The sequence below is a fragment of the Epinephelus lanceolatus genome, chromosome 17, assembly GCF_041903045.1.
Source record: "Epinephelus lanceolatus isolate andai-2023 chromosome 17, ASM4190304v1, whole genome shotgun sequence".
Taxonomy (NCBI): domain Eukaryota; kingdom Metazoa; phylum Chordata; class Actinopteri; order Perciformes; family Serranidae; genus Epinephelus; species Epinephelus lanceolatus.
The window spans coordinates 24,381,920-24,396,207 of NC_135750.1; the positions used below are offsets into that span (position 1 = coordinate 24,381,920).

The 14,288-nt window shown below is 39.3% G+C and overlaps 1 protein-coding gene across 1 annotated transcript in view; it reads right to left on the reverse strand.

The window, feature by feature from the left end:
- The window catches only part of eys (EGF-like photoreceptor maintenance factor), a 218,546-nt gene that overhangs the window by 136,916 nt on the left and 67,342 nt on the right, over positions 1–14,288 (reverse strand). The window contains exons 21-24 of the mRNA XM_078176251.1: positions 11,856–12,053; positions 10,112–10,233; positions 3,109–3,230; positions 1,995–2,254 (exon numbers count right to left, since the gene is read on the reverse strand). Of these exons, the coding sequence (XP_078032377.1) occupies positions 1,995–2,254; positions 3,109–3,230; positions 10,112–10,233; positions 11,856–12,053 (702 nt within the window). The remainder of the gene's footprint in view (positions 1–1,994; positions 2,255–3,108; positions 3,231–10,111; positions 10,234–11,855; positions 12,054–14,288) is intronic.

Sequence of the window (14,288 nt, forward strand, 5' to 3'; positions counted from 1 at the left end):
ACCTTCAACTCAAACCATTGTGTTGCCCCGCCCAAAATATATAATATAATAATTAAATTAGTATTGTTAACATGCGGGCGACTAATGGCTCTAAATGACGACTATTAGTCACCTGGGAAATTTCCTAATCGGGGGCAGCCCTAGTCACGAGAAACGGACCATCCCCGACACAGGCTACATCATTTGTTTGGCCATATTTTGCATTATTTGGTGAAAATATGTCTATTTATGCACAAACTGAGCATGACAGACAGTGGAGTGGTGAATTTTGCTTCAAGAATGTTGAGTTGTCTCTACTGATACTTAATATTATGTGCAGAGGATGTGGATGATGGATATTAATATTATGTTGAAATCCTGCCATTTGAATCAATTATCACAGACATGGACAGCTGACCACAGCTTGAATTCCAGTAAGGGAAGAGATTACCATCTTTTCATCACTAGGGACAGTACAGTATATACAAGGTCCATTAAATGGCCTGTGGCACAATCCTATACTAGAAGACTAGTGACATCTGCTTTGTTTGCCCCTTAATGAACATGCTTTTGTATGCAAGGATATCCTTAAAGAGCAAGGATCTACTGTGAATTTACAAATTTGCAAACATATGATTAGATTACATTGCTTGCTAGTGAAGCCTGCTAATATAATTAGATACTTACATAAGTGTAGGTAAATCCAAAGCATTTACTGAATTTGGAAGTAAGCTATTTTAACAGCCAATATGTAAGTACTGGCATTTCATGTCAAATTATAAGTTAAAAATGGTTCACCTAATGTTTCCATATCCGTATTCCATCCTGCTTAATCCTATTTATAGTGGTAACACAGTGATCAAAGGTAGCACTGCATGGTCTTTATGTCAGTGCATCTGATGTGACCAACACACAGCAGAAGGTAAGAGGCACTGCTTAAAGGACTTTTATCTATTGCCATGGTGATGGGAGCTAATAGGCTCACCCAGATGACATGTTTGGACAGTTAACAGGTTAAAGGAAGGGAAATGAGTGACAGCTTTATGCAAAAGAGAAAGAACTGTTTAATCAAGAATTGATTGCAATGACATGTTAAATGTCTTAATGCTGATAAGCACACATTAGGCTAATAGGATGCAGCCAAATAACCTACTACAGGCTTAAAGTAATGAGGGGTTTTGATAATAATAATTTCACCTGAACAACAGGCTGATGTTGATTTTTATCTGGGTCTTGGCCCGGTCCTGCAGGGTACTGTTTCAATACAGAATTATCACACTGTATGAGGGAGTGGTACGTAATGCATACACACAGAGGACACAGCCTAGTGTGTCGCATACTGGCAGCATACGGGCAAATCACACAAAGATCAAGCAGTAGGCCAGTTCTTTTCATAAGTAGCATAAAGGTCCAAAGTCTGGCTTTCTTGACCATTCTTTGAAAAAACTGAAATAGAAAATGTGTAAAAAAAAAAGTGGGGAACGTATGGCAATCAATACAAACAATTTTCTGGCAGGCAGGTTTGATCATTATGCTTACCACCCTCTTTATGGCCTAGATTCCAGCTATGTGGACTATTCAATCCAGCAAAAAACAAGTCTTGGTTTTTCTGTACAGATCAATCATGGTTAGAAATAAACCGCATTTTATCACTTTAAATCATCCCTGTAGGAAAACTTTTGCTGTGTTTATTTTCAGAGGTGTCGGGAGTACAGTTCAACATATGATTCACACACAAGACAGAAATCATTGTCTCCACTGATACAGTCATATTTTGGAAAACCACGTACGTTTCAGAGAGAACTGTGACAGGGACATCTTTGTTACAACCTTCTGATCTATGACGCAACTGTTCAACCTCTGTGTTTTTTTTTTATAGTTTTCAAGTTACTTAAGCTGTGCACATTGTCCATGTACAGTAACCTATTGAACAAAACGGTGTAGTTACACTCGAAAAGTGGGCTAAAAAAAAAAACCCACTATTAGTATGAGGCTGTGGCGGTGTGTTCACTCACCAGCTGGGCATCTGCAGGAGGCAGTTCCATTGGAGCGTGTCAGGCAGGTGGAGTTGTGCAGGCACGGATTGTGGAGGGGGTCGCATGGGTCATAAGGCTGGTTGCACAAGGGGCCACTGAAGAAGGGGGGACAGGTGCAGGAGAACTCCCCAGGTACGTCTGACTCCTGACACTGAGCTCCATTTAGACAGGGCCCAGAATCACACTCATCCACATCCTCTGCACAGTCCACACCTGTCCAGCCTGGCGAGCACAAACACCTTGGATACACCAGAGAGGAGATATGGCACTGTAGAGGTCACTTTGGCATAAATTAAAATGAATCCTAAATAAATAAACACTTGCAACTTATTTAGTAGTTTTCAGAGGGTTAAGGGTGTCATGCTCTCTGGGACAGGCGTGCTAAAAATGAATATAGCAGCAGGACTGTGATGGGGCGCTGCACATAAACTACCACGATAATTCAAAACCATCCACAGGACACAGTTTTCTGCATACAAGCACACAGTGGTACAGTCACTGTATTGGCACAGCACTCCTGGATCTTTGTGTGAGACAGTGCAGGGAATTTAAAGGTTAATTGAACCACTGGTCAGAGCAGCTTTTACTTCTGGACAGCTGAATGTAGGACACAGGAGGTTAGAGCACTGAGTGGGGATTAAATGGAAATGTATGCATGCTCGACACAGACAGAGAGAGTAAGAGAGATGGAGACAGAGAAACAGAGATTTCTGAAGCATCTGCTCTCAAGGCAGGTGAATATTCCACTTGGTGGCAGTGAGTACTCGAGCACTACCAACCACTCCACCTTGCATTCCTTTTCATCCCCCAACTTTTCCACCTGAAGCAGTTTTACGTCTCCCCAGCGAGCGGAGGGCATTAGCTGAAGCAGATACACCAGCTTTTTCCTCCAATGAGTCACAGATCCCCTGAAACCTTTTCATGCTGTGAGCCATTGATTGACTCATTTGTTTTACCTGCCATCTGCAATTCATTATCTCCGCTGCCGGTGGAACGACATATTGCTATCTCTGAACGGCTTCTTTTTCTGCATTTATTAAGTGACTGATGCACCTCGTGAGGACAGCGCCCTCGGGCCGGCTCGCGCACCTACTTGTAGCTGTTGAGAAGGTCTGTGCAGGTGGCGTTGTTTTTGCAGGGCTGCGATAAACATTCATCAATTTCTTGTTGGCAGAACTCCCCCTCCCAGCCCGAGTGACACACACACTCATAACTCTGCAATAGGGGAAAAAAAAAAAGCAAACACCATTAGAATACCATTGAAATATAGTGACACCTTACATCTGCACTTGTCTTGGTGTAGTAATTTACACTGTTAGGTCTATTAATTATAACAGCAATACACACCATTAAACTAGAAATGACTGTATATACTTATAAAAGCTGTTAATTAAGTTGTTACAGAGCAGTCGGAGGGCAACCTGACCTTTTGTTTACTTATTTATACCTGTTACATTTTTGTAAACAAACGGTGCAACGCTCATACTCTCAAAAATATTTCAGAATAAGACCTCCCACTCACAAGGAGATCTTTCCTGTGGAAATCTGTTTAAACTGTGGAAGTGTCATGCTTGTCTTGAATGTTCACATTACTGCCATGCAGATGTATTCCTCCTACCACCCACCCTCTGGATAATGTGCAAGCCTGTTTTTTTCCACACCATTCAAGGTATATGGTACAAGCCTTTATCAGGCATACAGTATTACCGCTGCATATTTTGTATGCGGAGGAATTTTCATAGACGAGAGAACATGTAAAATATGTTTGATTAAGATTTTTCTAGTCGTCTTTGTAGCAATGAATACACTGATTCTGCTGCATGTTAAGACACAGATTTATATATAGCTCCCAACCTTGCTAATCTTTTTCATTCCTCCATTCAGAGCAGCATGTGGACCGCTTGTCCTTTATTTCAACATTGAAATCTGCATTATGATAATTAATCATGGCACATGAGATGAATGGTTTGTTGTCTATTACTCTTAGCGCTTTAATTTAAGTTCCTCTTTGCATATAGAACGATGGCAGTCATATGGTCAAGGGTTTTGCAGGATTGCTCATTGCCAATATCCTGTCTAAAGGTCCTGGGTGCTGCTGGTTGAATGCATGCTAATCTGTATTTCATACACTGGAGGGGAGCCGTTAAACTTTGTCTGATATAATTTGTACACTGTGGGCCCTATGGTGGTGGGGGGAAAATGCCGTCATCTCGTGATAAATTAGATACCTCCAGGAGACTCCTATTCCTTACCCCTGGCAATAGAACATAATCTCATTTTTGCTGCTAAGTCACCTTCAGGGACCGCAATTCTCCAAAATAAGCTAAAGCTCTGTGGGACACGGTGTTCAGAGAGAGGAATAGCTGCACTGTAAACAAGACTATGTGGAGGGGTTTCCAAAAACTGTCCCTATTTGAATAATGAGCGGAGGAAAAAAAATAATAATGGTGAAACAGAGCACAGTGTGACTAGAAAGTGTTGGTGGAAATTTCATTATATCCCTCATATCACACCCAATTCCTTTTCTGCAGTGTCCTTTTGTCTTTGGATTTGGAGTATTCAGTTTATCCCAGAAAATTACACTGAATGTTTTAACCAGGATTTTATGCTGGGGCAATTTTGAAACCTTGTCATAGTATCCCTTGTAGACTATCCCATAATATGGAGAGGAAAATGAGCATTTGTCCTTCAGTTATCCTGAAATTGCTGCAGTAGCACTCTCTTGAAAACAATGTGTCTTCATAACCACCGATGGGCATTCTATTTCGCTTCTGATATTTCTGACAGATACTGTAAACTCACCAATGACAGCTTAAAGTTAGCTTTCAGTTATGTAATTAGGGCTAAGCGATATGGATAAATTCCAATATCACAATATTTTTTTACCAAAAACCTTGATAGTGATATTGTAGGATTGACTATTGGTGCTTTTTAGATCTTTGATAAATAATCATCAGTAATGTGGATATGATGATTGAGTGGGTAAAGGTAAATAATAAATGGATGAAACAGTCTAGTAAGTTCAGAAAATGACATTACTCTTCTGTGATGCAGCCTTTAAAACCAGAAAGACAACACTTACAATATTATATCCAAAATCTAAGACGATTCCAATTCCTAGTTTCATATCCTGATATCGATACAATATCAATATATTGCTAAGCCCAAAATATAACTGCCCATGGCAGTTATGGGTGGGAATCACGATACAATATTATCATGAAAGTTAAATCACAACACAATATCACTGCAATTTTAAATATGTTGCAATATGCTGAGTATTGCGATAAAAATATATTTTTTCAACTGTTAATGATGTCCCCAAAGGAAAACTTTGTCAACATCTGTTTCATCTAATAAGATAGAGTTTTCAGTGTGTTCATTTCACTTCAGCTATTTTTTGCAGCAAAAAAAATTATCTAGGGGACTAAAAAAAGGATTTGATTTTATTATTCTAGCAGGCTACCTAAATTTCAATTTAATTCCTAATATTAATAATCTATACAGATTATTAATGGAGAGACAAAAATATTGTGATACGGTGCTGTATGAATTGTTTTGCCCACCCCTAATATTTACTACCTAGGAAACTGTGTGTAATGTAAGAAGAAGAAGAAGAAGAAGAAGAAGAAGAAGAAGAAGAAGAAGAAGTAGAGCAATTTACATTGAATAGAATTTTTTAATTGTTCTGGTTTAATTTGGTAAAAATTTTGATGTCTCTCAGCCAGTGCAACTTCTGCTGCCACCCTACAATGACATACCCAGCTTTGGGGGCGTAATTCCTGCTGGAAAAACAGCAATATCTCAGTAAAAAAAAAGAAATGAAAACACTTTCCATGGCACAATCTTTGCTGGAAATACAGCAATGAATTGCTACATAACACCCATGTTTGGTGTCTAAATAGCCATTAGAAACACAGCATTGTGTTGCCACAAAACACCCACATTTGGTGCTGGAAACACGGGGATGTGTTGCTACATAACACCTATGTTTAGTACCGAAAAACAGCTGGAAACACAGGGATGTGTTCCTACAAGACACCCATGTTTGGTGCCTAAAAAACAGCTGGAAGCACAGGGACGTGTTGCTATATAACACCTACATTTGGTGCCAAAAATGCCACTAGAAACACAGGGACATGTTGCTACAAAACACCCATGTTTGGTGCCTAAAAAACAGCTGGAAGCACGGGGATGTGTTGCTACATAACACCTATGTTTAGTACCTAAACACAGCTGGAAACACAGGGATGTGTTCTTACAAAATACCCATGTTTGGTGCCTAAAAAACAGCTGGAAGCACAGGGACGTGTTGCTATGTAACACCCACAAATGTATCTAGTTGACTGAACAAGCAATTGATTTTTTTATTCTAGTGGGCTTCTTAAATTTTAATTTGTATTTGTATTTGTAATATCATTAATTTATATGCCAAAAAATTGATACTTGGCACTGTGTCACGATATATGATATTGCCACACAAAAATATTGCGATACTATGCTGTATCGATTTTTCACCCCACTGGTAATGCCAGTATACACTGTTTAGCAGAGGTGATGGAGAAGAAACAAAAATGACACTGAAACTTAAAAATATATCTAGATGGCTTTGAAACCTGCAAAAGGCAGCTTGTGACAAGCCAGAATTTCTCGCACACTCTCATGGTCGAACTTTCAAATACAGGCATATGGGTCTGGTGAGTCATTCCTAATAAAATTATTTCCATCTAATTTGTGTTGCTGCAATATAGAAAAAAATTCTAGCTATCCCAAATACCAGGATGCATTTTCTTCTCCTCACATTTTCTGAATTAATACTCCGTGGGCCAACAGAGAAGCTCTGGCAGGCTGAATGTTGCCCACGGGCTGCCAGATGACAATCACTGACTGAGACCCTTCTAGAGCAGTTTCAATGGAGGATGTTCACTACCAGGAGTTAATTTTAAAAGGTTGAAATAAGAAGTGAGTAGAAATTAATTTGCATTTGAGATTTTGTCAAAGATCAATACTGAAGATACTTGTAAGAGCAAATATTTCTTTTAGGTCCTCACCCTGTGGGCTCCTCTGGGACTCCATATGCTCACAACCCGGAACATGCTGTTGTTGTTAAATAGATCTCATCTTTCTTGCGTACATTATGCACTAATCTTCAGGAGCACAAACTTATTTTAAACCCAAACACTACGTGTGGACTGTACACCAGAAGTTATCTGTCTTTGTCAAAAATAAATAAATAAATAAAAAAAGCCAAAGACTTTATCTATGACACATCTGTTTCACTACTGCAATCTGTTAGCAAATAAGCAGCTGTTGGAAAAAGGCCCCTGGTACTCATTGCACAGTTTGTAAGCAGCATGCAGCTCCCAAGGCCTTTTTGCAGCTGCAACAGATCAATGTTATTGGCTTAAAAAACACTCGAATAACTACAGAAGTAGAGCTCTGCCTTGGAAAGAAACAAAAAAGTCTTAAAATGTTCTTTTAAACCCAAGTGTGTGCATCTGTAGAAACAGACAGTGCAGAAGGCCCAGCTCGCTTAAATAAAAATTAACTGAGAACAATGAGCATTAAGAAAATCACTAGATCTTTGATGTACAATTTACAGCCTAAATTTTTATAAACTCAGTATACATTCGTCATTAAAACCAGCATTCACAAAATATCAGCTGAGCCCTGCAGCTAGAAGGCAGCTCTTGTTTATCCTAAATATCCTACCACTGTATTAAATCCAATCTCTGCCACATTAGCTACAATTATGTGAGCTCTGGCTAATAAGCTGCATTGTAAATGTGGTTTACCTTTCAGAAAGAGGACAAGTTATGTTAAACCAGAGGCTGTTTTTTACCTGAAATTTCACATATGGATTCAGAATTCCTGCCTGTGCCTCCACATGCTTTACATAGCTAGGAATGACAGACCCTGCAACAAGCGATGGAGAATATACAACAGCTGACAATGTCTATAGATATCATATACAACAGTTGGTGCATCACTTCGCTCTGCAGGTGATCTAAACTGTTTCTTACATTTACTGTTAATTAGCCTACATTAACGGTCGTCTTAACAAGCTATGCACTGCAAAGATGAACACATTTCCATGACTGACATTTAATTTAATTTATGATGGGCTGTCAGAGGACGACAAGGAGGAAATAAGCCTGGACACTTCACTGCAGAGCTCCAGGTTTGCTCCTATGACAACAGCTGATGTCGCAACATAATGATACTGTCTGAGCAAGCTGTTAACTCATCAGAATCCACACATGCTGCCACCAGAGCGACTGTCAACACACTCTTATTTCACTGGTCGCACCATAAATGGAAACATGCCGATAAATGGGCATGATACGAAGTAAATGGCTCTCAGTAACATGCAGACTACATGCAAAGCCAGGTGTGCCGTGGGATTTTGTGATAACCACACATTATTATGGCCATATTCAACTGGGCCTATACAAAAATTATTTTTAATTAAGTGTATGTCGTGCACACTAATTTCCTAATAAAGAAGCAAACTATTACCTATTTGTCGCTGTTCGCGCATGTGCAACACATTAAAAGCCCTGATTGGCAGCCAGTGTGAACGATGATAACATGTAAAAGGAGAGAGCCATGAGTGGGACAATGGATCGCTTTATTGTACGGAGCAAATTACAACAAAGCACCAGTGAAGACAACCTACCATCGAAAAAACTGTCGATTTTGGCTTGCCTGTCGGTGTCTCTTGGGCACAAAAGGTTTGAAAGCCACCGGACTACACAAAGTAACAAGCGTATGTGTAGAAATGTTTACATGTTGGTTGGCAACAATCCAGTCCCAGTCCAGTTACGGTATGAAAGTATTTGTGTTAGTGGAGCCAAAAAAAAAAAAAAAAGATTACATAAACAAACAAATTTTAATCGGCTGTTGCTCATTACTGGTAACTAATAAACAGTAATTGTATAACTGTTGTATTAAAGCTACGTCAAACTTGAGGTCGTGCTGTTTTACCATATTCGGTACAACAGCACTCCCCCTTGTGTGCTGTTGTGTAACTGCTATGAGGCTACATATTACCTTACATTTTGGATATCTTTATATCATAGGTGTTCTCTTTTTTCTGGTTTTAAAGGCTGCATTACAGTAAAGTGATATAATTTTCTTTACATACCATATTGTTCTAGTTGCTCAATTATTTGCCTTTAAATTGCTGATGAATACTCTCACTGTGTAAATATTTTGTAAAAGCACCAATATTCAAACCTGTAACCTCATTGCAACAGCGATATGTGGTCAAAAATATTATAATGTCTCTTATCTTTCATACTGCCCAGCACTAGAAGACACTGTATTGTAGACGGGTTTACAGAATGTAGAGTAACTAAATGGTTTTACAAAGGATGAACAAAAGAAGCATCAACTATGGCGCTTACTATATGTTTCTGATCTATACATTAATCCTAAAGATTAGCCTTTTCAGAGACGTCTAATTATTGATCCAAATGAACTACGATGCATCGTTTTGGACATCTATCTTGAAATATTTGGTCAAAAGATGGCATGTCGAAAGCATTTCATATTATTATGTCCAATTGTTAACTTCTGTGTTATTTTCCATTTGGACTTTGGTAACCTTTTGGTCATTTTGCCACATTAAAAGCTCAGCCCACAGGGTATAACTGGCATAATTTGTCTGTTAGGAGATAAAACAATGGGCTGCGTTTATTAGACATTATGAGATATGTCCTGTTCCTATCTTGTTTCGCCCCGATACCCGACACATGAAATATACTTGTGCCTCCTCCTGCTGAACAAATGTCCAATAAAGTCTGCCAGATTTGCCTACAATAATAAACCTGTTGTAAAATTATTAGTTATTGCAGTTGTTTATATTTTACTACATTAGAAATGCTTTTAAACATTAACTGCATGACAGTCATCAATTGTAACAGGAAGTGCCTTATGTGATTCAGGTCTGTCAATATTTTATAATAGACTGTGGTGCTTTTCAGTGAGTTACCAACTGTAGTGATTAACAGGACTTTGTGCAATTTTAAAGCTTTTTAAATGCTGTTACATCAGCTCATTATACTGCCAAACACAAAAATGTGTCTACTTACCAGATGGAGGTCCTTACATACTGAGTTAGTACTGCACAAACTGTTCACACAGTCATCAATGTCTTGCTCGCATCTCAGCCCAGCATAACCAGGATTGCAAAGGCAGTAAAAGCCATCTTCAACTGAAACAAGATCAGTAGGACAGTTACAGCGCCTTGCATCATAAATTAATTCACTCTGCTCTCAGTAGGTCCTGCTAATGTACAACATCTCTACACAGGTAAGTGCTGATTGAGACTATAAAGCGCGATCACCCACTGTGATTTCACATTTTAATGGATATGACCACTGAAATAAACGCCCCGCACAGTATAAGTCAAACCTGTTGTTGCTAAATCTATGTGACAGGTTACCTCCCTCTGCATCAGCCTGACAGAGTTTGACACTCTAACCATCGTTAAATGAACCTCGCTGCAATGGCCATTCAGTCTCTTTTCTCCCACTACTTTCTTCGTCCCCCGTCTGTACTTATCCCACTCTTCCTCAATGAAAGCCTGAAAGCCTTGTCATTTGTTTTCACCCTCTCAGCACACTAGCAACACACTGAATGAGCAGAAAAGGAGAACAACAGTGGGAGAAAGCCAATTTCGAGGGGCCATTCTTTATTCAGATGTTACAAATGCGCCAATTTCTTCCATCAGAAGTTAGAATCTCCCATGTCTAATAATCCATTCCTTCCCCTCTTTAATTATTAATGATGTTAAAGCAGGATGCATCACTCTGTTTCTCCAACACAACACTGGTGTACAGGCAGCCGGTGACAGAGGTAATTGCACTTCTTACAGGAGTGAATTTATTACTTCCCCAGTCAGGGTCCCAGGATTCTTCATTATCCCAAAGATTTACCACGTAATCTATGCTGTCACTCTGTCTTGGTGCGTGTAGCTGCTATTACTCTCATTAAATGCTTTAGGTCCTGGGTGGCAGCAGCATTACTCATCTCAGCCACTGTGGCTATGCAGTGCTCTCCCTGGTGGCTGGCTGGCTGCTGCCGAGCGCCGGCCAATAGGTCCTAGAGGCCTGCCTCACTAACCTAAGGTGAACTGGCTGCACTGAAGATTAGTCAAGACAGCTGGCCGAGGTCTACTGTAGCACAGTGACGGATAGCGATCCGCTGCTATCACTGATTTGTTCCGGCTGAAACAACACTGGCAGGATTTGTTGAAAGAAGGCGATAATGCAGCTAAAATACTGGTGCACAGTAATTGCAGGCATCTGCAACAAATATTTGTATAGATTTTGTCTTTCACAATAAACGTAAAACTAATTAACTGAAAAATTATTGACCAACTGGTGAGAACTAATCCTCAACTTGAAGACTATTATTTTGATCAATGAGTTTTTAATCACTTACGCTAGCGATGGAACACATAAGGGTAATGTCTTATCAGATAACCACAGGAAGAAAAAAACAATATTCTGCCTTTGACTGTATTAATTTTGTCATTTATCATCCATTATTCAAATTACAACGCAGGCAGCATTGATGCTTAATTGATTTCCTTTTACAGTTATGTTAAGGAACTAATCAAGCCTGCTCCAGCAGGTAATGTCCTAGATCCTCACATCTGATGGAATAACTCCACTCTCATAACACTCTTATTAGCTGCATGGTGACCTAATTGAAAACTGCCTGTCAGGCTGTAAGTGAGCAGAACGAAATTTGACAGATTTACTGCGTGTGTGTGTGTGGAGGTTTGCTTCCACCTCGAGTGCCTGTTATTAAGCATAGGCTGTTTCTTACCATCATAGCAGAAGCCGTGAAAACAGGGGCTGGAGCTGCACTCATCCACATTGATTTCACAGCGGGGGCCAGTGAAGCCCCGGCGACAGTGACAGCGGAAACCCAAAGGGAAATGGTCCTGATCCAACTCCTCCACACACACTGCACCATTCTCGCACGGATTACTGGCCTCACAGGGTAAGAACTCACAATTATGACCTGGAGTGAGGCAAAGTAACACACGTGGGGGAACCATCCAGCAGACTACAATCTGTCTAGCAATGCAATGGAACTGTAAACCTGGGGTTGTTAAAGGTTGTGCCCCTATTGTATGTTTCCTTGAGCACATTTATGTGGTAGATAACATGTGGCGTCAAGCTTTTTTTATTGAACAGACAAATAGACCAACAGAGAGACACAAAGGAAGTCTTAAAAGTGTTCCAGCTGAAGCCCATCCAGAGTCACTTTCTTCATTTTTTAAAATCAATTTAAAATTACTGTAATTTTTGCAAATCTCGCCTCACAACCACAATATTTGCAACTGCAGATTATCCTTGCAGATATAGTCAATCAAACACTCCTGATGCCGTTTTAGATGCATTTTAGAACCGTTTCATCCTCTCAGCGGCTCAAATGGCAGCTAGAAAGCGTCAACTTGAAATGGCTGACGTTATTACAGTACCATAAATATTACATGTTTTGTGCTTGACAAAACAATTACTAGATGAATGGCCTCCGTCCTCGGCTCTGACTGGCAGTCATGTTCCATGCTGATTTAAAACAACACATACAGGCACACCTGTGGCTGTTCAGCTCTCTGTTTTATTACCAATGCTGTAACTGAAAGTAACAATTTGCAACATGACTCAAGATCACTTTGTTTCAGCAAACTGCTTGAACAGTATGGACAGATTGTGCCAGACATCATTATATTCAGATCATGCATGGGCCTGTTATAGAAAATCACTCTTCTCAAGCACAAATACAAAAGGTATGAAATACAAACAATAGGCAAAGAAATAAAGGACGTGCATAAACAGAGGTAACAAAGCAAGTGCAGTACATCAATGAGGACAGGCAACGCACGCCAAATGAGCGAATAAAACATGTTGCATGCTGTCAAACTAGACATAACACAACAGTTATGTGTCCTACCTCTGATGATTTCTGTAAAACAGTCAAATGAATAAACATGTTAAAAAATATTGTTAGGACATTCTTACAAGAATTTCCACAAAAATAATCAGTAAAAAAATCCTGGGGAAATCAGTTGCTTATTTGTAGAGGAAGTGCAAAACCAAAATAGGTTCTGCATGCTTTAATTAAAGGAATACTTCACCCCCAAAAACAATCCTTTGTATGCCAACTACTCTCCCAGTGTTATGTTGAATTAGCAAAGAAAATATTGCTTGTCTCGCATGTCTCCACGGTGAATGGAGAATAAAAAAAACAGTGAAAATTCTTGATTGAATTAAAGTAAATGGGGGCCATGATTAGCGGTAGGAGATATGGCCCTAAAACAATATCCCGATATTTCAGGGTATTTTTCCGATATTGAGGATACTTGATGGCGATATTCTCTACGATATGACAAATTAGTAAAAAAAAATAAAATAAAAATGATTAATTTAAGAAAGTAGAATTGCAGCAATACAAGTGATATAATTTTACATGTAAACCTAACAGTTTGCCTTCAAATATTTAGTAAAAACTAAACAAAAATGATCTCTGATCTTTAGTTTAGTTTCAACAACAGGATCAGAGTGAGATTTAGGTTCTGTATACAATATTAATAGTTCAACAAAATAAAATCTACCACAAATTACACATTTAAACAGCAGCTCCCAAATACAAAAATGTACTCTGGGATCTATATATATATATATATATATATATATATATATATATATATATATATAAATCCACAGGTGATTTCCTTCTCTTTTAGCAAAATCCTAAATGACAGAGTTGTTTTTTCCCATCTGGACCTTTATGCTCTGCCATTTCTCCTCTAATCATCACGCTGTAACCTCTGACAGGCCGTTATGCTACCAGAACTATCATTCACATATATGTAGTTTTTGTCAAGCAGTAGGTTTACATTACCAAAGGTTTATGATAAAATGACAATGACTACCGTGTGTGCACGGCGAGAGAGGAGAGGGAGAGCTGCTGTGCTGCTGCCGGAGGAGCAGCTGACCGAGTTCCCTCTGAGCGGTTACTCACTAAAAGAGTCTGAGAAGTCCGGGGCCGTTCATCAAATATTCAGGATGCCACAGTTTATTCCACACTACTGAAGCTGCTCCTCTGTTTTGAAACCACTGCGGAGTCAGTATTGGTTTCACTTTCAGGGATGCTTGTTATTGCCGAGGTTAACATTATGCCGTCAATATGTCAACAAGACGTATCAAAATCTGAATTTTTCATATCATATTGACAACTATACTGGTATCA